Source organism: Astatotilapia calliptera, chromosome 17 (assembly GCF_964374335.1).
Source record: "Astatotilapia calliptera chromosome 17, fAstCal68.1, whole genome shotgun sequence".
NCBI lineage: Eukaryota > Metazoa > Chordata > Actinopteri > Cichliformes > Cichlidae > Astatotilapia > Astatotilapia calliptera.
This window is the reverse complement of record NC_137438.1, coordinates 21,984,502-22,009,556: the sequence shown is the minus strand read 5'-3', so window position 1 is coordinate 22,009,556 and position 25,055 is coordinate 21,984,502. Positions and strand designations below refer to the sequence as shown.

At 41.7% G+C, this 25,055-nt stretch overlaps 1 protein-coding gene across 7 annotated transcripts in view; it reads left to right on the top strand.

Moving 5' to 3' along the window:
* celf2 (cugbp, Elav-like family member 2) overlaps window positions 1-25,055 on the top strand; it is a 236,489-nt gene that overhangs the window by 29,708 nt on the left and 181,726 nt on the right. For all 7 annotated transcript variants that reach the window (XM_080292004.1, XM_080292002.1, XM_080291997.1 and 4 more), the window contains exon 2: window positions 17,050-17,085. In XM_080292004.1, coding sequence (XP_080148130.1) covers window positions 17,050-17,085 — 36 coding nt within the window. The remainder of the gene's footprint in view (window positions 1-17,049; window positions 17,086-25,055) is intronic.

Below are 25,055 nucleotides of genomic sequence, written 5' to 3'. Positions count from 1 at the left end.
TCAGTGCCAGCCGCTCGAGCAGAACTAACACCAAGGGGGATTTGCCTTCAGATCTGAGGATACCACTGCATTCATCCCTCTCTCTCTCATTCCCAAACTCTCTCTCTCGCTCTCCCCTGTTGTGTTGCAGCATTCTGAGCCATTGTCACGGTGTTGTGTACCAGTGTGTTCCTGAGCATTGTTCTACTTTTCTGTGATAACGCCTTTCCGCTCTCAAGTGTTTTTTGTATGTCTGTGACTTGGGGGGCAAAGAATGACACGTCCTCAACCTTTTTTAAATTTTTTATTCTTAGCTCAAAATGTGGGAAAGGTGGGTGAAATGGACTGACTAGAAATCAGAACCTGAGGGGATGACAGTGAGTTCGAGAGATGCTAGTCGGATTGGATTACCCTTGATAAATTCAAACATGGCATACTGCAGAGCCAAAAGTCTTAACCCTATGAGCTTTAGTTAAATGCATTCACCCATTTGTCACTGGAAACAGTGATATCAGTAATTTGTATCAGTCCAGAACTGCTGTTACTAATAATAATGATAGACATTATGAAGAAAACAAAGAGCTCTAGCAGCAGTGCTACTTTCCTTCAAATGGGATCACAACATTAAAATGGAGTTGTCACAAATGCAATAAACATAGGCAGAATCAACATATGTCATTTGATAAAAAGGAAAGCAAATTTCCTTTATTTCATCAGTACAGTGCAGCCCTGACTACATATAGAAGAAACAATCATATGTTATAGCTCCCAGTTGGTTCCCAGTTTTGGGAAAACAACCAGCAGCAATTTTGGGCTATTGTGGGAATGTTGGTAATGATGCCTTTGAATCAGTTGTGCTGCTATTTTTGGTAATTCGACGCAAGGGTCATTTGTAAATGGCATAACTAAACTCACTGAACAAAAATAAGCATTAAAGACAACAGGAAATGGGCCATTTACTCCCTCAGTGCGGTGTAATTTCTGTGGAAAAAATGGGATTTGCGACCCGATGCAACATAGTGAGGAATGATGCAAAAGTGTAAACCAATAAAGTGCGAGTTCTAGAAGGAACACTTCAATCATCGGAGGCTGTGAATAAGAAATTTGCGATGGTTTTATTGGTTAGAAATTAGGTTTACACCAAGTAGTCCAGGATAACATCACCATTAAATATTCACTGTTTTCCAACAGGATACAATGTTGTTTTTTTTCATCAGTGGAAAATTACATTGCTGTTGAGCATATTAAATGAAAGAAGCGTTAGACTCAATGCTGCACAGTAACTTATTCATAAGTGCATTATCAGAGCTTGTTTTATAGTTTAAATTACTTGCAACAACTAGGTTATGAACAGGGTAATTGAGGCTTACAATTACAAAAAATCTAAAGAGAAATGTCATTCTCAGACCACTGCAAAATGAGGATGTGCACGTGCAGACAGTAAAATCTCTAATGGGCTCAAAATTGTTAATAATCTGTGGTGTAGCAGAGAAAAACCATTGCTATTAAAATGTTGCTGAAAGTTTCTGCGGAAGCAAACTGTTTAGAAAAGTTTGAGGACTGGTGGAAAGAAAGTTGTAGAGTAAAAGACGTAGGCGGTATAAGGTGTAAAAGTTTGCAAGACTCTTAGATTACTCAGTGAAAGCAAGTGTGATGAAGTATACGGAGATACAAAGACTGCCAATGGGGGGGACTTGGGAGTCAGATATGGGTCCAGTGGTCATCGTTCCTCCTGAGATTCATCCCTTTTCCATTTAAAAGATGTGATTACACCGCAACAATGCGCGCACACACTTTTACACACGCTTTGCTGGCAGTGGTGATCCAATTTAGGAGGTTAGAAGGGAGGGATAAGGAGATAGAGGGAGCAAAGAGGGGAGTGGAGGGGTGGAAGGCAGCCATGTAAGAGATGCAATGAAGGAGAGGGGGAGAAGCGCGTTCTCTCTCGCCCTCCCTCCCTCTCGTTTGTCATTCTGTCTGCACCGTATGCAGATGAGGAGCTAATATGATATCTCTGCTGAGCTGATGGATGTTTAAAATGATATGGCAACCCTGAGCAGCCTCGCCGCATGCTGCCTGCCAGGGATGGTGTCTCTGTGTGTGTGTGCATGTGTCTTTGGGAATGTGGTGGTTTGTGTGTGTCAGTCAGTGAAAACCATATCCTAATCACTGTAGCAATGATACTTATGCACTCAAACACTTCCATTCATTTAGCTCAACATTAAAGTGGCTATAACCTATATTTTACGCATAGCCATATATCAAACGAGGATGTGAAGACAATGTGAAAGGATCGACTGGTAGTGATGAGGCTGAAGAGAAAAATCACCCAAACCAGCAGCTTCTTTTAGCATTGCATAACTTTGTAGTAGGTTTGTGTTTCTGTTGTTTAGCATTCCAGTTCATAGATTCACTGTTTTTGGTCTATTCACACCTCATGGCATCACAATCAGTGGCACAAAAATGCTGTAATGTCACTAAAAAAGAATGAGGCACCCATCAAAGGATAATAATATTATCATTTATTAACAGATCAACTTCCTGATTCAACTTTGATCAGACTTTATCTTACCTTTATCACAGTAAATGCCTGCAAAGGGCTAGCACGTGTATACATGACTGAGGGCCAAAATCGCCCCACGAGATCCTAAAAGGAAAACAAAATAACCTGAAAAAATCAATAAGAGGCGGCATTAGGCAAAGGAGTGACGAGATGAGTGACTACAATGGGTCTTTAGTGCTATTTAAATCAATACAGGTGCAATCAGTGGCCTCTGCAGTGATGCACACCAGACAGTTGGCCAGATGTTGGCTAGCTTAAATGCTAATATAGCAGATTTTCTTATATCTTGGTATTGATTTCAAACTCTCAAGGGCTCCATATTTTTCTCCACTTACCTAACTTTTATCTGTCACTTAGTGTGACCTCCTCTGGAAAACTGATTTTAATGGACTTTGTCCAATCTTTGCTAGAGATGAGATGTTTCGAAATGTAAGCAGTCCGTCAGTGAAATTTGGAATCCTGCAGCAATAAAAGATGGATGAATACCAAGTAAAACTACCCGTTAACTTAGAAGCGAGTGGCTGGAACAGCTACTAGTGGCAGCGAAGGCTACCACTGACTGACAGGGTTGGCTAAAGGGTTGCATACATATACAACCAGGTCCAGGAATTCTAGCTGTCAGCTCCAAAATGATGGGAGATGAGGTAATTTCACTGTATTTGGATGGAGCTTCTGTGATTGCTTCAAAATACAAGTAATTTCTCCTGTCTTCAGATTGTTATTTTCTTCCGATGATAAGTCCACACCAGCCAAAATATTCAATATTTGATGGCAGAGATCAGGAAAAAACGTCTGCACAAACAAAGAAGCCAGAACTGACGAAATAAAGGATATTTTGAGTTTGTTATTTCTATACTTTTATGTAGTATTTGTAGAAAATAGTAGAATTTTTTTAGCTACTGTACAACTACAAGCTCGGTAGCTTAGCTAGGAAAATGAGTAGACTAGCATGCTAGTTTGACTCTTTCTCAAGGTCCCGAATGACAGTGGCTCATGGGATTGTTATCATGAGCTCACCCAGCAAGAAGCAAAGATTATAAGTAGTGCATACATTTGTGCACTGTTGATGACTGTACATGGAAATCCTTTGGACAAGATATTGACATGCACAAAGATATTGACATGCGCAAAGCCTGGATTGTGCAGATAGGTACTCAGTCAACGCGTATAATACGCTCCAAGAAATCAATAATAGTTGCTGGTCAATGTGAGGCTGTTAAGAAAACATTAATATCGACAAATTGTAGTTTTAAATATGCAGCACGAAGTGCATCAGAATTTGTGTATTTGTTCATGTGCATATTTTCATCTTGTCATGGTGGTAATGAGAAGTGGGGGTGGCAGCGGAGAGTGAGAGAGGGGTAGCAGGACTGATTGGATTCTCCACAGACTTCATTAGTTAAAACAAAGCCAGTTGTCCATTTGGGCTCTTTCACAGCCTAATTGATATTGATTTACTGATTTGCTCAAGGGTGATTTAAAAGCATGTTTGGTGTTATCGTCAATGCTGCTTTTCCTCTCTCGCTCTCGCTGTCTGTCTCTCTGAATTCAGTAGCGCTCCATCTTTCCGGTAAGCTCAGAGTAAGGAAAAGTTGGCTCCTCTCTTTAAATCACCATTAACAGCCACCTCCGCCCACTTTGTCATTTCATCACCGTCACATTATTTTATGACATAATTGAGAAGAATTGAGGGAAATTATTCTCTTTTCTACCTAATTTCCCTCCATGATTCAGGCTTGCCAGTGCAGCAGATTAGTGAGGGTTATCTTTGTCGTTGTGGACTGCATGGACCGATAGATCATCAACATCCTCGTAACTGCATAATGATAGTTATCATAAATGGTTAGTGGTTGGCTAAGTGAAGCATTGAGATCAATGGCTGTGGTGTTAGTGTTAGAATGAACAAGGCCTTTTATCATATTGATGGATGGCAGGCCTGTCTTTAATGTGACATGTTATGATCATATCAATTTGTCCTCAGTTCTTATCGACATCGCTTTATTGCCTCTCCGTCTCTCACAGTCCATCGCCCCACATTGTAAATTCAGACCTGAAGTGGCAGCGTGCCACAGCGCTCCATAAACCGACCATTTCCCGTCCTCTGCTGTTTTTCTTTTCTTCTCTCTGTCTGGAATCTGCTCTTTCCGTCTTTTTAATCCACCCAATTTCAACTCTGTTTTGATACCTCTCTTTCTCTGTTTACTGTCTCTCTCACCTTCCTCCTTCGCAGGCATCGACAGACAGCCCGAACGAAAGAGTGAAGGAATCAGACTGGGATTAAAATGTAATATCAGACTATTAAAGAGATTAGTGTTTGACATTTCACCGTCTGAGCTACCCTCCAATCTGATGAACTGGCATTCGTGATATTGATTTATTCCCCGTCTTCTTTTATCGGTCCACATTCACATGGACAGCAATAGATCTGATATGGTGGCCTTTTATGAGGCACCTTGTCACGGGGGCCTTAGCGCTAAGTAACAGCCAACCGACTGCCAGGAATGATTGTTTAGGAGAGTGAAGTTTTTTCATCGAATCTGTAGTTTTGAAAGACCATAAGTGACTGATTTCACTTTCTCAAGTGGACAAAAGCAAGGTCTTAGTATTGAAGCTGTTAATGAAAGCTTCAGGTAATACAGCATTGCCACAAAAGAGCCTTTAATTATTTCCAATTATGACAAACCATCGTTTCAGCTCAATTATGTTGGATATCCGTCAAGGCTAACAAGGTAGCAGGACGTGATTGAGGTTCCTTATTATGCTCTCTGTCAACACTTATATTTTCTTTAGTGAACACCAGAGACTTGCTATAAATGGAGAGCATTTGTAGCACTTTCTTAAATAACCTTCCATTCAAAAATATTTGTGTCTATTTCGTTTCGCTTCCTCAAGCTCCTCAAATGTGTAGCTCTGCACCGATGCATCCACTCAGACCTCACATCAGTTGGTTGATGTTACACCTCGAGTGCCTCTGCAGGATTTTCAAGAACTAAGAACGCAATTTATTGAAAATCATTCAAAAGAAATGGTTAACTACCCATTTAACCACCGTTAGAGTAACCTGTTTTCTTGAGGTGACTGCAAGCTGTATAAAAATGATAATGAAATGAAAGAAATGTGTCACACTACTCATTATACTTTCAGGTTGCTCTGTAATGTTAATTGTACATGTAATTAAATTACAGTAACTCCTAACCGTGTAGTGTGTTACACCCTAAACAAGTATAATTGTGACAAAATGTGAAATACTTGTCATGTGCAACATATTTCACATGGCAGGCTCACATCTGCCTACACATCTACAGATTAATTATATCAACATGAAAATTCTGTCAAGTATAAGTTAGTATTGGTTGTTAGGAGACAACATCTAGAATTTTTTTTAATGTGACCTAATCATATTGTAACATCTCACGCAAACACAAAACATGGATTGAGTTAAAGTTAGCATTTTCTATCCATGGATGCAACTTCCTCCTCCTCCTCCTCCTCCTCCTCCTCCTCCTCCTTCTTCTTCTTCTTCTGCTTCTTCTTCTTCTGCTTCTTCTGTACAGACATGCTCCTGTTGGTGTGGTGAGTGAGAGAGGCAGAGAGAGAGACCTGGACTTTATTTCCCACTTTCAGCTTAGGGAGAAAATAATGTAGGTTGTGCCTGTGGGAGAGCACCAAATCACGGTTAATCTAGTAGGCATACAGCCATGAATGATTTTGCATAACCTAATTAGTGAATGTAAATGGATACCAGCTGAACAGGTCAAACAGTATTAAAGTGTATCATTTGCCTCTTTGGTTCTTTTTACATTTTTAAAAAATAATTTATAAATCTAATAAATCAGCTGATCGGTTTTCTGTGTGTAAAAACTTTAAATTAGCTATCTTACCTTAATTAGGCACAAAAACAAGCGATGGTTGTAGCTCATGTCTGAAAACATCTGGTTTTCCGGTTACTAGAATCGGTGAGCTTCCCAGTTTCTAATACAGTGGTGGAAATCCTGGTTAACTTTAGTGTCACTGGGTTCATTAACTAGAAGTGTGTCCAAAAATCCCATTTTGGCACTGAAGATGTAGTGAAAGCGGCACCTTCGGAAGTGCATCAGCGGTGAGTGCTGCATTAGCGTGATGAGCAAAGGTCACCCACGTTGTGAGCTCAGTAGGATTCATCACGACTGCAGCTACATGTGTAAAACAAAGTGAAATAGCACGGAGCCTAAAAATAGCTCTTTTAAGTTGCTTCTAAGTGCTCATGGCTTGTGTGGTGTGAAAGCTGTTAGGTTAGCAGTTACAGTTGTGCTGCTTAACGTGGATGAGCATGAGCCAGATCACTGAAAAACTTTGCTGAAATGCCCTCCGTGTGGAGTGGTGTGAGATGGTTGTATTTATAAAAACCCGAGAGCAACCTATAGAAGTGAAGACCTGTGAAATGTTTTAAATTAATGAAAAATATAAGCTTTGAGTAAGGAAAAGTAGATTTAATTAGCTGTTATACTGAATGTTCTTCATATAGGCCTCCTCCTCACATCTAATTCCCCCCCTCTATCCCATTTCCTGGAACCTTCGTCCTTCCACGTTCACTTTGCACCATCTTATCATCCGGCCACCTGGTAATGGCCTTGCGCTCGACTCCACACACACTAGCATTGTGTCCGTCGCCCCAATCAAAACCTTAATGCATCTCAATTTAACCACTGTTGTAACACACATGCACCCCCTCACTCTCTCTCTCTTTTTTTTCAGTCACTCACTCTCACTGAGACACACACACAAGCACACACACACACATGTATGCAGCCTTTATTCTGTTGTGAGGAGAGATGGGGTCGAGGAGTGTGGCATCAGTAATGCGTGACGCATGCCTCCATAACGCCGGCTTCATTTGCATGTGTGAGGAGGTCCGGGCTAATGGAGCTGATCTCTTGCGCTGTTATTAAATGGGGAAAGAGATGGAGAGAGGGGTGGGGGGAAGAGGTGGGGTGAGGTGGGGGGGATTATTATTAAAGAGGAGGAGGGAGAGACAAAAAGAGGGGAGGTCTTCTCTTGTCTCCCAGAAGCGTGATGGATGATTCAGAAGCATCTCCTTCACTGAGTTTAGTCTCCTTAGTTGCTGTACAGCTGTACACTAACATACAGCAAGTGTGTGTGTATGTGTGTGTGCCACAACCAGCCTGCCTGCATACCCTTTGACTATCACAAGGTAAATGAGGCCTAACACACTACTGCCACTTCTCCCTTTATTCACCCTTTACCACTCAGGTCGTTTCTCTCGCTGCATTTAAATGTCCTCAATATGTCACACGTGCATGCATGAGCGCATGCAGTCCTGTCAACACACACTCATAAATACAGGTGCACACACACACAGTAAATGAAGTCTCTTGGGGCACTTGTTTCAAACCCTTTGTAGTAACAGCACACACGTGCACTGTTTTACTGCAGTATGTTACAGTGTAATTGCAATTTTCCAGCAATTCCAGCGCTACACTGTAAAGTAACAGAACTAAACTATAAAATAATGTTTGCTAGAGCATTCATCTTTTATAGTTTACACACCGAATTAATGATCATTGTGTTTTAGGTTTCGCCTTTATATGCCAGAGCTCCATTATGATGTGCTAAATCAAAAATGTGCAGAATTTGCTGCTCAGCAGTGGCAACAGCAGCCCCTGTGGCTACAAGTGGTAATTGCAGGATTCTGGTAAATTCTGTTGGGCAAGTTGAAGGTTGCAGAATGCAGCTAATCATTCAAACAGTAGAAACCGGAAATTGTTACTGGCAGCTGATAAAATGGCTAAATGAGTTTGCAAAACATTTCTCTCATATCCTGTATGAAAGGTGGATGTTTCTTCCGGGTCTGAAAAGTGAAACTAAGGTCCCCAACCCTAATGCAAATGACAAACGTTTATTGATAATGAAGCAAGAAGCTAGGCCATAGACTGAGATTTGGGAAAGGCCTCGCTGAGAGAGTCCCTTAAAACCTTTGAGAGAGGCTGGAAGTGGGGCACAGAAAGGAGAACGAATGGGTGTGTGGTGCAAGTAGGCATTTATAGGCATATGACTGAAAGGGAAGTCTGTGGGGTGTAGTCCAGCTACTGAAATTCAAATCTCAATAAACACTTTCCATTGAGAGTTCTACGATCGAATCAAATACTAGCATGTCTGCTTTGTTATCACCAAGCCTGGCAGTATCTACATCCTCTGCTCTTTCTCAACAGGGGAACAAAGTTCATTTGGAAAAAAGTTCCTCATGTCTTTTATGTGTATGTTTAGGGGCCAGGTGCTTATTTACTGTCCTGTGTCTGAAATTGGCCAATAAAACTGAAAGAATAGCTGACATCATCATGCTGACCTTAAGCTTAGCGTACCGACTGCCCCCATGTACACCACTTTCTCATGACTCTGTACTGCCAGGTCTTGTCCCAACAGTCCCTGCTGCAGTACCTTATGTCCTCTTAATCTGCCAGCCTCTGCTCTCAGCTTCTTCAGGACCATGACCTTAGTGTTGAACTTTTTCTCAGGAGAAGCTCCTCCACCTTATATAGAGCCAGAACAGGTGTTGTAGGGAGGACTGGGAATGACAGAGAACCCTTCTGGTGATGTACTGAGGTATAACAGGGTATTATAATTTCTTTAACAAACAGCACATTACATATGTGAGACTGTTTGTGTTGAATCCATAAGCTATTCATCTCTTTAGATGTCTATTAAAGAAGATAAATACAGTTTATCTCACTACCCTTTAAAGCTTTACGTGGTAAAGATTTTTCTGTCAAATGTGAGAAACAAAAGCATTCTTTTTATGTTACAGTAACCACACATAACTAGTTTTATTGTCAGGGGTTCAGGGCATAACCTTGTTTTTCAGTACATAAATCTGTGTTATGGTGATGTATTGCCCCAAATCTGTCAGGATGATCAGACATTTCCTGGAATATCTTTCGACATTAACTTTGTATTTTCATTCAAATCTTTAAATTAGTTTACCCAGACCATAGTATAAAAAGTATGCTTTTGGAACTATCAAATGTCTCATCCTTTTATTTTGGCGATTCTAAAAGATTTATCATTTCCATTCATTGCTGGAATGGTGTCATCGGTCAGTTCCAGTTTTGACTATGGATTTTTTTTTTTTATGGTAAAATATTGTAATGAAATATTCACAGACCTTCTCAAACCACTCCTGCTGTTCAGCCAGCATCTACATTGTCCGTCCACATGCTCAAAATCTTCAAACAGATTAGTTTTGCCAAAATATGGTTGAATGCTACGCTTCTTCCAGCATTTCGGGGATTTTTAGGAGTGTGATAGCATGAATCAGAAGCGGTACGTTTAGCCAGAAATATGATTTTCTTGGAACATACTGGGGGTACAGATGGACAACAGAGGACTGGATTAAGAAGGAGGAGTAGTTTCTTTGGACGCAGTACTTCTTTCTTTTAAGCCTTTTAATTCAAGTGTCGTTAAAAGGAAGAAACCATTCAGCTTTACAGTTTTGAGGGGAATATTTCTTGATCAACTCAAAATGCATTGTTTTAAACAGTTCCACACACAATAAGACACTAGAATCAGGATCAGTGTTTTTATTAACCCTTTATTTGTGCTATTCTGGACACACCTGAATGCAGCGTCAGTCAGACTGTGATTAATGAAACAGCATTTCATTGGTGTTGCTCAGGTCTTGATGCCATCCAGTCCCCTTCCCCCTTTGGCACTTTGGCACGGCCATCTACCCGGCTCATCCTCCAGTGGGAGAGTTAAGATCCATCTGGAGACAGGCCAGCAGCCTGTATCTGACATCATCTTAAGACCTGGCACTGTTTTTCAGAGTGACAATGGCTGACTTAGAAACAGACGCAACACACACCTCAACACTTACACACACACACTGGCGATGGAGATAAGATTAAGATGATGAATAAAGTGCGAAGCCTTAGGAAAGTGTGAAAGTCAAGTGTGGGAATGCATTTATCAGTGTTTAAAGATGTGTGTTAGGGGTGTGTTGATTGGCTGGGGATTGTGGGTACAGCTTGTGAAGCGGGTATATGTGAAATGCACGATGGCAGGTGAGAAGGAGAGAAGCGTTAAAACGGAAAGTGTTAGGATGACACAGATGGGCTGCTGAGAGGAGGATGAAGCAGGGGAGAAAAACAAGAGACAGCTAGCGATCCTCCTGGGGCTTTTAGAACAAGCAAATATCAAATTGATTTACTGTAGTCTTACAACTGCTAATGAGACAGTCGGCGCAAAGGTAACTGACAACAAATCTGATAATAGATTAAAGGTTTTTTTTTAAATCTATCAAGCTGAAATGCCAACTATTCTCTTGTTTTAGCTTTTTAAATGGCTGGATTTATTTTTATTGAGTCTCCATAAAATATAGATGTGACTGTGGGGCCTAAGAAGTGCACAAATGCCACATAGCTGCATTCTTTCCAGCAGCCAGTAGGGTGAGACTCCTTTGGTTGGCAGTAGAAGTCAGATTGTGTAGAAGTCTGAGAAAATTAACTTTCCTGGTGAGTTTAAGGCCTCTGTGTGTGCTTTAGAGTTTCATTTAACACAATATATCTTGGCTTGGAACATTAGGATTACATTTAGAAAATGGGAAATGAGATTTTTAATCTCAATGAGATTTTTTTTTTACCTGGATAAATAAAGGACTAATAAAAAAAAAAGAACCGGGTGTGCTTTAGTTATGGGCTACTTTTACCTCTTTCCACTCTTTCCACTGGTACCAGGTTGTACCTGGTACTGGGTACTGCTTTTTTAGCACCTGCTCTGCCGGAGTTCAAAGCAAGCTGAGTCCGTGTCAACAGACTGCACTGCCAGCAACTGGCCCGTCAGTGGCATCACTCGATGAGTCATGAGAGTCACTTCTTAACAAAAATCGAAACTGCCATTTTTGAAAGGAGGATGACTCAATGACGAAAATGAGTCTGGCAGTCCCCGAGTCTGACGAAAAGGTGTAGACTGAGCAGCATGTATATCATCCGTTATTGTGTTGTGTTTCTTTCGCATACAAATGACGTTACGGGACTTTTGGCAATGTTGCTATAATGACCCCACCCACATTAAGGTGAAAACAACCCAAACTGAGTAGAGTCGAGTCAAGTCGGTACTAGTAGAAAAGAGGCATTTATGATTGGCAAGTCGCTACCAATCATAATCATAATCGCTACCAATCATTAGAAGCTCTGGTTACTACCAGAGTCAGACCCGAACTGCCAAAAAGTTCACATTGGAGCACAATGGGTGCCCTCACAATGGTCATTCTGTGATTTGTATGACTGTGGCTTAAGTATTTTGGGGGCTTTCAACTGAATGCATTTCAAGATGCTGCCTTGGACTTAGAATGAGTTTGCAAGTACTTCTGAATCAGGCAGTATTTTACTGTGTGGCTGTTTGAGAAATACTGAATGTTTGATGCTGTTCAATAGGTTTGTTAAATGGCTCATACTGTCTCTCTTCACACAGCACTAATGCAGAAGCAGTGTGTAGCGGTGTGTGCTATGTGTGCATCACATCTTCTGGTAATCACAGTGTCTCCCAGTATCCCATGGCACGTGCCAGGTCTTGCCACCTGCTCTGTCTTTGCGTCGCCTTGTCCGCTGATGCCCAGGAAGCCCCTCAAGTTTTCAGCTTTGTTTTATGTCTCTGCCAGGCCCTCAGCTGCGTGAGGTCTGCAGGAGTTTGTGCGTGGGTTCACATACATTGCCAAAAAGCTGTCTGTCATTAAGCATGAGTCTGGCTTTTTTCCACCTGGACACTGTTTTCCCATCTGTTTCCATCCCAGTGATCAATTCTGACCCAAATTTTGTCAGGTTGACTTATGTAGACCAGCAAAGGGCACAAGCATTTCCAAAAAAATCAAGCCTAAAGCTTCTTGTTGTGTTTGTTTTCTGCAGAGAGATTTTATAGAGCTATTCTATTAATAGCTCTGTAATGGGGCAGCTAATAAAATTCTGGTGTGAGTCAGTCGGTGTGCTGGAAAACAATGAAAGGTTAAAATACTATCCAGGCCTAAAGTGACCACTTATGCTGAAATAACACTCTTGTAGTAAGAATTTTGAAAAGTTTTCAAGTAGTAATCTGAAATTTCAACATTAACAAATGTGAATAATTCAGCCAAGGGATACTTAATGTTGTTTCCTGTCCCCGACTTCTGCCAGTAGATAGCTTGAAGTCACGCTGTTCCTGTTTGACAGACTGTCCTCAAAGTTTTTATCTCCACAGTCTCAGCAGAGACCACACTTAGTTAGCAGTCAACCCTGGAGCATCATTGCAAAAACAAGGCTAATGAGTGCTCGGCAAAATATACAGTACACTAGAAAAGAACTTTCAGAAACACCTTGAAACACTAAACACTGAAGTCAGAAATATAAAGCTTCTATATCCACCAGTTCTAACACCTGTGGATTGTTTGTGTTTTAATTCCATCCTGATGAAATTGGCAAGGACTTAATCATAATCAGTGTACGATATTTGTTTCAAGGAAATGTCTCAAAAGAGAGTGCATTTCCCTTTCAGAGGGAATATATATAAAACTAACAACAAGTGACAGTAACAAACAAAAAGCTGTAGTAATCATACACAGTCCAAACTTGAAAGTAAAGTAACTTCTTTAAAGACTACTTGGGGTCAGGCGCTCCTTAAAGAGCAGAAACTGGCACTCCAATCCCTTAAAATAAATGCATGCAAAGTTACATTACTGAAAAACTCAGCTGCTTTCTTAAAAGGTGGTTACTGGAAATGGTGGCTTAATAATTACTTACATAGGATCTCAGAAGAAACATAATAGGGATACATGGAGGTGGAAGCCTGCAACAATGTCAATGTTTTTCACAGATTTGAAGCATAGTAGAGGATGCATCATGGTTAAGGCTGCTTCGGTGTCTCAAATCCTGGATGCCTTGCAGCCACTGAGCAATTGAGCCACATATTAGCTATTTGCCGATCTGTGGATCTCTGTGTTTGGCTTATCGCCATTTACGAGCATTGACGGTGTCTTGACGTTGCATAGTTTGTCCACCAGAGGGCACTCTGCAACTTTCCTGCTGGTGACACGTTGGGAAGCTACAGATTAATTAGCTGATCCAAGTAAAGTCTCAGACTGTAAATGGTATTAAGTAACTAAGTAGAAAAAAAGTCAGAAAAATCTATGTTTCGTGTATCTGAAAAAAAAATTACTGGCCAATATATTGGAATATTGGATTTTAAAATCACCAAATATCACTGTTGGTATAAAAATTCTATGTGAGTCAGCTCTATTGTACAGTGAAATCCTAGAAGACCCAAAAACATAAGTACACAAACATCACAGTGGTTAAGGAAGAAGAAAATTCAGGTTCTGGAATATAGGAATCTGAATCCTGATGTTAACACAACCTGTAGTGGGCTGTTCAGTCCAGACATCCTAGACGTAATGATGGACAAAAAGATTTTGCAGGAGGAATGATCCAAAAGTCGTCTTTCATCATTGTTCAAGTCTCAGAGGCAACTAAAGACAACATCAGATGGAGGAGGATGGAGGAGTTACTAGATTAGAGTTCACGTACTTTTTCCAGCTAGCTCTGTGATTAATTACTCAATGAATTTGATATAGATGTAAGAAGTACCACTATTATGTGTTATTAATTCCATCTAGATTGTGTTCTTATAAAACTGAGACTCAAATAAAGGCTAGACCGCCTCTTATTGATGCAGAAACCCTGATAAAGGTTTCAAACTTTTCTAGACACATACTGAGTGTCAATGAAGTTTAAGCACGAGTCTTATAATTAAAGCATGCAAGACCTGTCTGCTTTATCCTGTTTTGGCTTTTGCTTCCCAGCTGGATATGGAGTAAGTGAGAGGAACTCTTAGTTGCTTGACTGTGCTTTTAGTGTCATCATACTTTAATTGAACTTACTGTTATTAAGTTTAATTAGAGTCTTTATAACTGGCTGACTTTTTCTGTAATGTCTAAGTTGCGAAGCATGTTTTAGCATCGAGCTGTAATATGCGAGTTAATAAATAATAAGAACCATGGAGTGTAAATGTTTGGAGGTTATATATGTATGTAGATTTCAAAATATGAGAGCCCTGGTCGAGTTTTGTGCGTAGTAGTTTAGTTGTGTCTTATTTGCATCTGTGTGTATGTGGTGTGTGTACTTGTAAGTGCAGGCTGTGTGTATCTGATGTTCCATTTACCCTTTTTCATAATTCATGGCACTGGGAAAATGGACTGAAGCGGAGGTGGCTATCGTGTGTGTGTGTGTGTGTGTGTGTGTGTGTGTGTGTGTGTGTGTGTGTGTGTGTGTGTGTGTGTGTGTGTAACAGATGAGCGTTTTGTGGTTCTGTGGAGATGAAACGGACAAGAGTGCGTCTTTGAAATGCAAAGAGTAGTGATAGCGGTGATTGGCCACTGTGTTGAGGAGGAGTTTTTTTCCCCAGCATTTCATCATAACACACTTGCTCTCACCTCCCACCTCTACACACACACACACACACGAACACACACACACACAAAGTTTATTAATGATCGCATTGTGTTAATTCATTATTATTTTATTTACCTCTGTGACATAAAACCCGGACTAATTCGGTGCGTCTGAGCTCTGGAGGGTTGCTTGTGTCTGCTTGTGCGTGTCTGTATTGCACACACACACACACACACACACACACACACACACACACACACACACACACACACACACACACACACACACACACACACACACACGCATACAGTGTCTAGTGGTGGGGCCTGGGGACCAATTTATTTACATGCAGTGGAAGAGGAACAGAGAATTGGAGGAAGGGATAAAACAAAAAGGGAAGGAGAGAAAAAGAGGAAGCAGCAGGGAATTATGGAGAAAACCCAGTGGAACGAGCAAGTTTCTCTGCTGTTCCCAAGGACAGACTAGACCAATTTACTATTTAGATGGCTCAGTGGGGGTGTGCTTCTTTGCGGATTTTGTTTGCCAGTATCTTAAGTGGTTTCCAGAAACGCTGCCTTCATTGGTGACGGACTGTTTTAGCTCCGGGGTTAAAAAGTAGCTTAAAGCTGCAGTCACATGTATTTGCTTTGAAAACAGGTAGAACTTAACAGGAAATCACCTACAAATGATGCAACCGCAGCCTGGGAACATTTACAGAAAATCCGAGTGAGATGATAACCTTTGCTGGATGCCACTTTGTGCTGCAAGAGATACAGTAACTGTTTGAGCACACAGAAACGTCTCTCACAGTAAATCTTAATGTTTGTTGGATAATTTTATTTTGAAGTTTTAGGGAGGGGGTTACTCTATAGTGGGAAATTGTTTCATGACTGGAAACAGGTTGGAGCTGTAAAGCATACTGGAGATGTGCACTGATATGATGTTTATATGTAGCTCTATTAAGATTCTATCCTGCATCAATGTATACATTTTTCTTCTGTTTATCTGCTTCTAGTTCTCGGCAGTTAAGTCAAAACTGCTTGTATTTCCCTCTCTCAAGCAATCACTGGAGGGAAATTCTTTGTAGCGTGTCCTGGGTCTGCTCAGGTGTTTCCCTAAACGTCGAGTCACCTGCTGTGGAGAAGATCATCAAACCTCCACAGTCGTAGTTTTCAGTTTCCCTGCCTTCTGTAGTCCCCCGCTCTTTACCTGACTGTTTTTGTCTGATTTGTTTCTTCTTTTGTTTGAGCGTGCTTTTGTGTGTTTCATTTCCCCGTTCTTGTTCCGTTTTTTTGCCTTCGTCAGTGTAAGTTAACTCACCTGTCGGGTTCACCTGTTACACTGTGAAACACCCTTTGTTGAACTCTAAGTCTTTATTAAACTTCTTTGTTTCTCCGCCCACCCGCCAGTCTCCGGGTCCTCTTGCGAACGTTTGCTAACGAACCATGCCCAGAAAGCCCAGAACAAAGTTCATTTTTTCCCACTTGTACCTGGAATCGTATTCTTTTGGCGACAGCACACAGTTTGTAGCCATAGGTGATGAAGGGAATTTAGCTCAGTCAGAAAATCAAAAGCCTCACCTTCAAGCTTTGCAACTCCTGCTCTACTCTTCGAATTTGAGGGCAATCAGTTCTTTTTCCCCCTCGGTTAAGAACCGTAGCCTCAGAATTTAAGTTGCTAATTCTCCTACCATCCGCTTTATGTTTGACTGCAGTGGGCCTCTGTGATAGTTGGAGGTCACCGCTTGATGAAGCCACCAGGACCTCATCGGCAAATATGAACTCCGGAAATCTGCCAGCTGTGCCTAGAAATTCTGGGCAGCCCTGGAGTCCAGCGAGCAGAAAAATACTGACTGAAGGGTTCCCTGAATTAAACGTTCAGTGCCTGCTGTTAAATATCTTGGTAGAAATTTCTTATCATGCTGGCAACTTAAAATGAGAAAAAAAAAGCTTTTAGTTTGAGGGAATAGACGCTTACGTTTGTCAGCATCTCTGTTTGGACACAAATTATATTCGATTTGTCTTTTTACAAATCATTAGGTAAATCATTTTTATTCTCTTTACAGCTGTTCAACAATCTTTTGTCTTTGTCTTGCAGGCAGGACGCCAGTGACCTCTCTGGACCGATACAAAGGTACTGTAATACATCTTTTCATCATCTCCTCTCCTTTTCCCCTCACTCCTTCGCCTTCCTTTGGCCTCATCTGCAATGAAGCATGCCATCTCCAGGCTTAAGGCCAAGCACTGGCTGCATCAACACTGGAGTGGTGTTGTGAAAAGGGGGGAAGGGGGGGACCGCAGAAGGACAGAAGGTAGATGAGATGAGGTCGTGGGTTGAGAGAGGAGAAGTAAAGGAAAAGAGAGAAAGGGGAAATTAAAAGGCAGAGATGTGACGTGCCTCAGATCTATGGCCAAAGAGGGTCATTAAACTAAACCCTTCGGCGACAGAACGACAGATCAAGAGAGGGGAGAGGGAGGGCAGAAGAAGGTTTAAATAAGGGCCAATCTTAAAATAGCATTACCTATTTCTCATCTGAGGCCTAGTTAACAGGAAAAGAATGAATATCTTGCCCCGAAAACCATCAGCGCCCTCCCATTTCTTACAAGATGGAGGGAGGTCGGAGGGTGGGGGCGGACGAGCCGGTGCAAGTTTTTATCCGTTTGAATCATTTTAAGCTCATAAAGATTTCTAATGCACCTGTAATGCTTTATGACCTGAGTTATAATCAGAGATAATGCTTACTGTTGCAGTAAATATTACATTTATGAACTACAGGTGTTAATGACTGGTTGTCCAACAAAGACCCTAATAATAGCACATCTCATAAACATTTATAGGATCCATAATGCGTCAGCAGGTGCTGCTGTAAGTGCGGTCACCGCTGCGTTGAAGGGTACTCCAGAATCACAATCCACTGCATTCATGAACCGAAAAGGCAAAAATACATTGTAGCAGGCAAACAATAAAGAAGGATAAATGTTGTGTAGAGATGAAAATGTGATCTCTCTCTTTTTCTTTAAAAAAAGGCAGTTATTTCTCTTTATAATAAAGCAGAAAACAACAAAGATAGAAGGTGATGAAATGTTCGCTGTGATGGATTACCTATCCGTAGTGAGTTTTAAGTCTCTGTGAGCTGATTTTTTTTACTCCATAGTGAAATGAACTGAATCTAATGGCTCCCTGGAAAGTCAGAAATCCATTTAAAAACTCGCAGTATATTTGGAAAATACTCAGCAGTAATATAAAGAATATGCGATTTTAATGGACTGAATCGTGTCAGACCACTGATGTGGTCCTTTAAGTAACCCAGTGGCTCTATAATTTTAATATTACTCTTATTTTTTTTATATATATATATATATATATAAATGTTTTTTGTGAACCAGGCTAACCTCTAAATAAATGTTTTGTACTTTTGGAAGTGCGACAAGAAAATGGATAGCATGTTGTTACACGATGATGAGTTCTATATCTGCTGATTTTTCAATACTACAGTCTCTAAATAGTATCAGTCTAAAGCTGCTCCTGACAGGCAAACACGGCAGGTGAATCAGCTGAGATCAAAAAAACAAGAGCCGGCTCGGAACGCGACACCGGCGGAAAAGAGTCAAAACACGGGAGGAAGAGCGAGCGACGGCGGCTGTGGCTGTGAATAATTAGGCAAAATAGTTTGCTTTTGTTTTTCTCTCTGATTGGAGAAAATAAGCGAGGCTGTGACTGTCGCATGTCGCATGCGCTCTCACACACACACACACACACGCACCAGTGTGTGTTGTCTTAGGCACTAATCCGCCACACAGCTGCGTCATTCCGGAACGTGTGTTTACTTCCTCTGTGCCTTTACCACCACCATCACTGCCGCCGACCCCCCACAATCCCCGCAAACACACACAAACACACACACACGCATAATCACACAAAAGAGAACTGGGCGTATAATTTGATCCTGTGTGCTCTCCTCCTCTAATGAAGCTCTCTGGCGGTTTGACTGACACCCGGCTCGTTATTTAAGTGCCTGTTTTGGGCCAGGAGGAAGAAGAAGAGGAGCTGGGGCAAGGATGGAAGACGGAGAGGAGGCGGAGGAGGAGTGAGAGGGGTTGGGGAGAAACAGATAGGAAAAGTGGCAACAAGGGAGCTGAAAGAGAGGATAGGATTGGAATTGGGAGGATAGGGATAGATAAAGGGACTACAGGAAATGAAAACAGGCTGGAAGGATGAAGCAGGGACAGAGAAAAAGAGGATCATGGGAGTCATAGGGAGTAAATGAGAGAGAGGTGTGGAGAAGAGTTTAAAAAAAAGAAAGAGGAGAACTGCAATCAAGACAAGACAGTTCGGGAGGAGGAAGAGCTGATGCCGGAAACGGGGGTGATAAAGGGTGTGGAGGGATTGTGTGCATGAGTGTGTATAATTGCAGGTCTTTGTCCTGATAATGTTCTTTGAAGGCACACAGCTGATAATTAGCAGGCATGGCTCCACGGATGCCTTTCAGCATCGGTCATTATGAGCCGCAAACCCACTATTGGCTCTGACATGACCTCCTGAGATGGCGAGGAACGCTGCGCACACACACACACAAACATACACACCCATGCACACACACATGCGTGCCAGCAGCAAGCTCACACACGTCAAAAAAACGCACCAATTGTGGTAAACAAGTGCTGATTAGTGTATGAATAGCATAAGCTCACGAGTGGAACAGATACAACAGCTCTCCGAAGGCCTCAAGTTCCTCTTTGGCATGAGGGCTGCAGGTGCGCGTGACACGCACAAATGCACTCACACTTCCTGTTTACAGAGCCAGACCCACACAGACAGCAGAGACTGTAATTACAGGGATTCACACAATGTGGCGTCCCGGTACGCTGCGTCCGTTATTGCCTCCCCGGTTGCCACATGACAACAGCGGTCTCCCCCCACCACTTGCTACGGAGACTGCCTGATGCGCCGCTCCTGGCCCCGCCTTCCCAAGTATTCCCATATCTGAATATTTATGAGACAGGAACTGGCAGTCAGAAGACACGGGCTGGAGTGTCCGCTCTCCTCTGCAGTGACAGTTGTCGGTGTTAAAGGCTCCTTCCTGAGCTTTAATTTGTCCCCCAGTGAGAAAACGTCCAGCAGGAGCTGCAGCGTGACAGATTCCTGAAAGCACTCCCGGTCATTTCATTTTTTAACCCCACTTTTTGTGCCAGAACTTTTGCATTTCATCAATAAGGGCAATGACTCATATTTTTAATAACACAACAAACACAGGCCTCTCTCTCTTGTCGAGTAGCAGCGTGGCGTGTTGGAAAGGACAGGATCCGAGTTTATCTCGCCTCTGTTATTTCTGTCATCTTTCAAAAACTTCTTTTCTTCTTGGCGTGTTCAGAATGTGCGACCAAATATCAGCGCTGGGTCCTTCTGCTACCCCTTTTTGTGGCTTTCAGCTTAGCTTAGGTGCCATCATGTGACGAAAGAGTGGATGCTAATCAGGTGGTTACAAGTGGCCAAAGGAGAAAAAAAGAGTGAAACTGTTGCAGCAGTTTTTTAATTCTCATTGGGTTTTTAATTGTCGGAGCCTATGCCGGTGTCGCGCTCACTGTTCATCCATTTTTCATCCAAACACATGAATTATGAAGAATTGCTAATGACGGCGAGGGAAGGAGAGAGAGAGGAGAGGGGGGTCTGTGTGCAGAGAGCTGGACGGACTCTTAGATATCTTTTCTTCCTTCGCTTCCCCACAATCTGTCTCAAGAGAGTTTTTTTCTTTTTTGAGTGACACAGGGGTTCAATTTCTGGATAAAACACACACACACGCACACACAGACATCCTGGGTGGCAGGTGAACATACAGTGGTCCAGGAGGGACTGACTTCTGTATGTGTGATCTAGACCATTGACCTGGAACACACAGAGCACTGAGAGAATAAAACTCACACACACACACACACACACACACACACACACACACACACACACACACACACACACACACACACACACACACACGTCATTACTTTGTTTTTTCTATTAAATATTTTAAGCATCATTGTAACTGTTTCTATATTTTAACATATAATTACAAGGTTTTGTTCTTCCATTTTGTTATTTTTGTTTAATCAAGCATCGAATAGTGTATAGTGTTGAACACAGGCATATAACACAATCATTTTTTACTGATTTGCTATTCCTAAATGATTTTCAGATGCCTTTTCTTATTTACTTTTTTAACACATGGTATTTTTGTTTTAATATTGTATTTTTGGTACATTTGTTTTGTTTCATGGGAACTACATTTTCATCTTTTTATTATCATTATTTTATAATTTACTAGTTTATCCCCTGAAAAAGTTGGATCATATTGAATAGTTGATTGGAAAATGTATTTTTCGGTGTTATTGCTGCTTCTTAATCAATCCAGAACATGACTAGGTATTAAAGCAGATTCGTCTGAACACACTCACACGCACACACACACATGCAGTCAGAGCGTTGTGCCCCGGGGTTTTCTGGGATGCTGGAGTGGAGTTCCGTCTTCCAGCTGACGCTCCCTCGCTGAGACGGGGAGAAGCTGAAGTCGTGGGCGTGTCTTCTTTGCATTGCAGTGATTTCCTAAAACAATAAGAATATACGGCTGTTATGATTGAAAATGCATTTCAATCGAGTCCTGATTGCAAGTGCGCTCTTTTATTAGCAACTTCTACCCAGTGCAAACAATGCTGTTGCCATAATTAATCATTATCACATTAATTTTGTTTTGAATGATTACTGTAGCACGTTATAAAGAAACTGTTTTTGTTGTTGGTGGTGGTGTTGATCTTTCTGAAATTAGTTCTTCAAGCGCAGTAATGATTCAGTTACAAGATTGCGATCTGGGGGAAAAATATCTTTAGATTTGCTTTCACTTTCCTTTTCCATTTTCATTCGCTTGTTTGCACGTTCCCACATTTGTCTTTTTCTCTGCTAAGGCGCATATGCATGCCTTTCAGTGTGTGTGTGTGTGTGTGTGTGTGTGTGTGTGTGTGTGATGTTGGGGGAACTCAGTGTGACTTTTTTTTCCTCTTTTTTGAGAGGCTCCAGATGGCTGAGAGACAGGTGAGCCAATTAGCGAGTCTCACTACACAGCAACATCATCACACCGGCGGAGCACGACAGCGAAACACACAAGCACACACACACACACGCACAAACACACACACAAACACAAAAAACATACCAGTATTTCACATGACTCTGCCACACGGTTAGCTCTGCCACCGTAACGTCCCGATAGTCCGTCAATACGCCGTCACGAGCTCGTCAGTGTCACCGCGCAGATGAAATTGATTCTGGAATATGTAACGATTCTGGGAAACGATGACAAATGATCCTCTAATGTTAGCTTATTATCACGGCCTCCCGCAACATACAGCGCTGCGCGACTTATACTGTGGCCCATTATGCATGTTTTATACGACCCAGAAAACAGGCATAATGGGCAGATTTGAATTGATTTGCTTGTGTATTCATTTATTTTCAAGGAGCCAAAAATATTTCAGGAAGCCTCGCTGATGTTCATTATAATTCTAATGAAGTCGAAATCTTCACAAAGGAGGAGAGAGCGGCAGGAAGACAGCAAGTCTAAACAAAACAACAACCTTTATCTGTCTTCCTCTCTTTATCCCTCTTTTTTTTCCCCTCTCATGTCGTCTCTTTTGCTCTGTTTCAGCGCTGAGTAGCTGAATATTAGGCGTAGAAATTGCAGACTTTGCCGGTAATTAGCCGTCAGCCGCTGTGGAAAACACACCTGACCCTTTGCACTCCTTCCAGCTTCTAGATGCAAACAATACCCCTACACACATATATGCATCCATATGATGCAACGCATGCACTTGCATGGTGCTTATTATTTAAAAAGGCTGCTGTGTTTGTCTATTTCTCTTTTTGTTAAGGGATAATTGAACACCCATGACGGCTGCTTTCCCGCCTAATGGAAGGGGACAAATTAATCTCTCTGTGCTAATGTCTGCAAATGGAACAGGACCACTCCTGCCACCTCCATGCTCAGCTAACCTGCTTGGCGTTAGTGCATACGAGGATAATGTAAACCTCCGTCAGCTCTGATGATGGATATAATGCAGCTAGTGTCATTTTGAAACTGTGGGATTCTCTAGGCCTTCTGGGAAAAAATGTTCAGTCACAAAAGAATTTGTATAATGTTTTTAACTGAAATGATCAATGTTCTGTGGTTTCAGGTCATTCCTACCTGATATATATGCCTCCAAGTGAGTATTTCTAAAGGACTGGTATTAAGTAGAAACTTTAAATCACCCTGTGAGATCAGAAGTTGGTGCATTCTTATATGTTCTGAAGGTCATTAACTATATTAGAGTCTTAAGAAGGATTTCTCGCAGTCGCTTTAGAGCAAGGCTCGATTTAGACAGAGGACTGCAGACTGTGCTGCTGTAGGTGCTAACAGCGCCACAGGAGGGGTAAAGTGGGAGACGGGGAACTGTTAACAACTGCAGTAAAAGGCAGTGGCATCAAGACTGCATTCTTTTGGATTCCTTGTCAGTCACCAGGCAAGATGTGTAAATAATGCAGGCACTGCGCAGCCACACACCCCGAATATGTAAGTGCTGTGTCTTTTCATCTTCAGTGTTTTGTGTGATCTTTGTGAAACACGGTGAAAACCTGTTTAAACCATAAACAATCCTGTTCATATGCTGAGGGTGGAGACTTAGCGCGTATGTGAAGACGTCCCGGTGTTATACTTTAAACATCGTCAAGAGTGTGAGGTTCTGTTTAAGGCTGATTTGTTTTATTCTCATGGTGCAGGTGTTCATAGCAGCAATCTGTACTGTAAGTAAAAGACCTTAAAATATTGGATGGAGAACTTTAGTTTTAATCCTCAGTCGTAAGAGGCAGAGGGGGTATTGTCAACCAACGGGGCAGCGTGGACACAGTAACTCAAGAACGAGGCGACTCAGGATTTTCACACTTATACCATAGGTGCAGCTCCTAAAAAATGGCAGGCAAGTTCCAATATATTCCAGTAGGTTGTAAGAATTTGTTGTCAACACAATAACTCGAGAAGAAAATCACGTAGGATTTTCAACTTTATATCACAAATTACAAATTAGGGTACAAATTTGGAGACTGGGGGTTAGTGCCACCAGTGTTCCCCGCTCCACTCATGTAAGAAAAAGAGTAATTTAAAAGTGTTGCTTGCTAAGAACTAACATAATTAACTGTAAATCAACTGAGGATAGATTTAGTTCACGCAGTGCAGTTCAGTCTTGTAATTGTAGCTCCGTTTCAGAACACTCAACCCAAGACACAGTAAGGTGAAGACACGATAATATTTGTGTCACGGTTCTGGGTCAGTTTGGCCCAGTATTTTGAGTTGTTATGGTTTGGTTTATTTTTGAATGATGGATCGTTCTTTATGTTTCTCTGGTGCTTTGTTGGGTTTTATGATGAATCTGTGTTTCAGTTATTTTGGTGTGTTTTTGCATTATGGATTGTTTTCTTATTCTCTTGTAGTGCTTGTGGTGGTGGTGGTGATGATAGATTATTATTAGTTTCTTGTTTCTGTTTATCCGTGTTTAAGGATTTGTTGTTTCGTGTATTGTTTGAGTTGCATGTGTTATATTCTGTCTGCCTCTCTGTCTGCGTCTTTGTTTAGTGGGTTCTTGTTTCCTGTTTTATTGTGAAGGTCTGTGTCTCATGTGAGTGTGTTCAGTTCTACTGCACCCCTGTCTCGTTAGTCCAATTTCTCCCAGCTGTGTCTCCCTCCTGTTTCTCATTCCCTGATTACCCCCCTGTGTATATAAGCCCTGTGTGTTCCTGTGCTCTCTGTCGTGTCGCACCATCAGATCATGCCTGTGTGTTTCCGGTTCTCAGTGTTCGTTGTGCTGTTCATGTTTTGTGCTTTGCCAGCAATAAAGCTGTGGTTTTCTGTTGAAATTTGGCTTCATGAGTCCTGCGTTTGGATCCTCACCTTCGCCTGCCGTACACAGAACCCTGACAATTAGTGAGAATGCCAAGTATCAGATGCTCTGATATGAAGATGCTCTGATACAGCTCTTGGTGGAGGTAGGAAAAAAGAAAGTCCCTTCCAGAAGAAACAGAAACTGGAA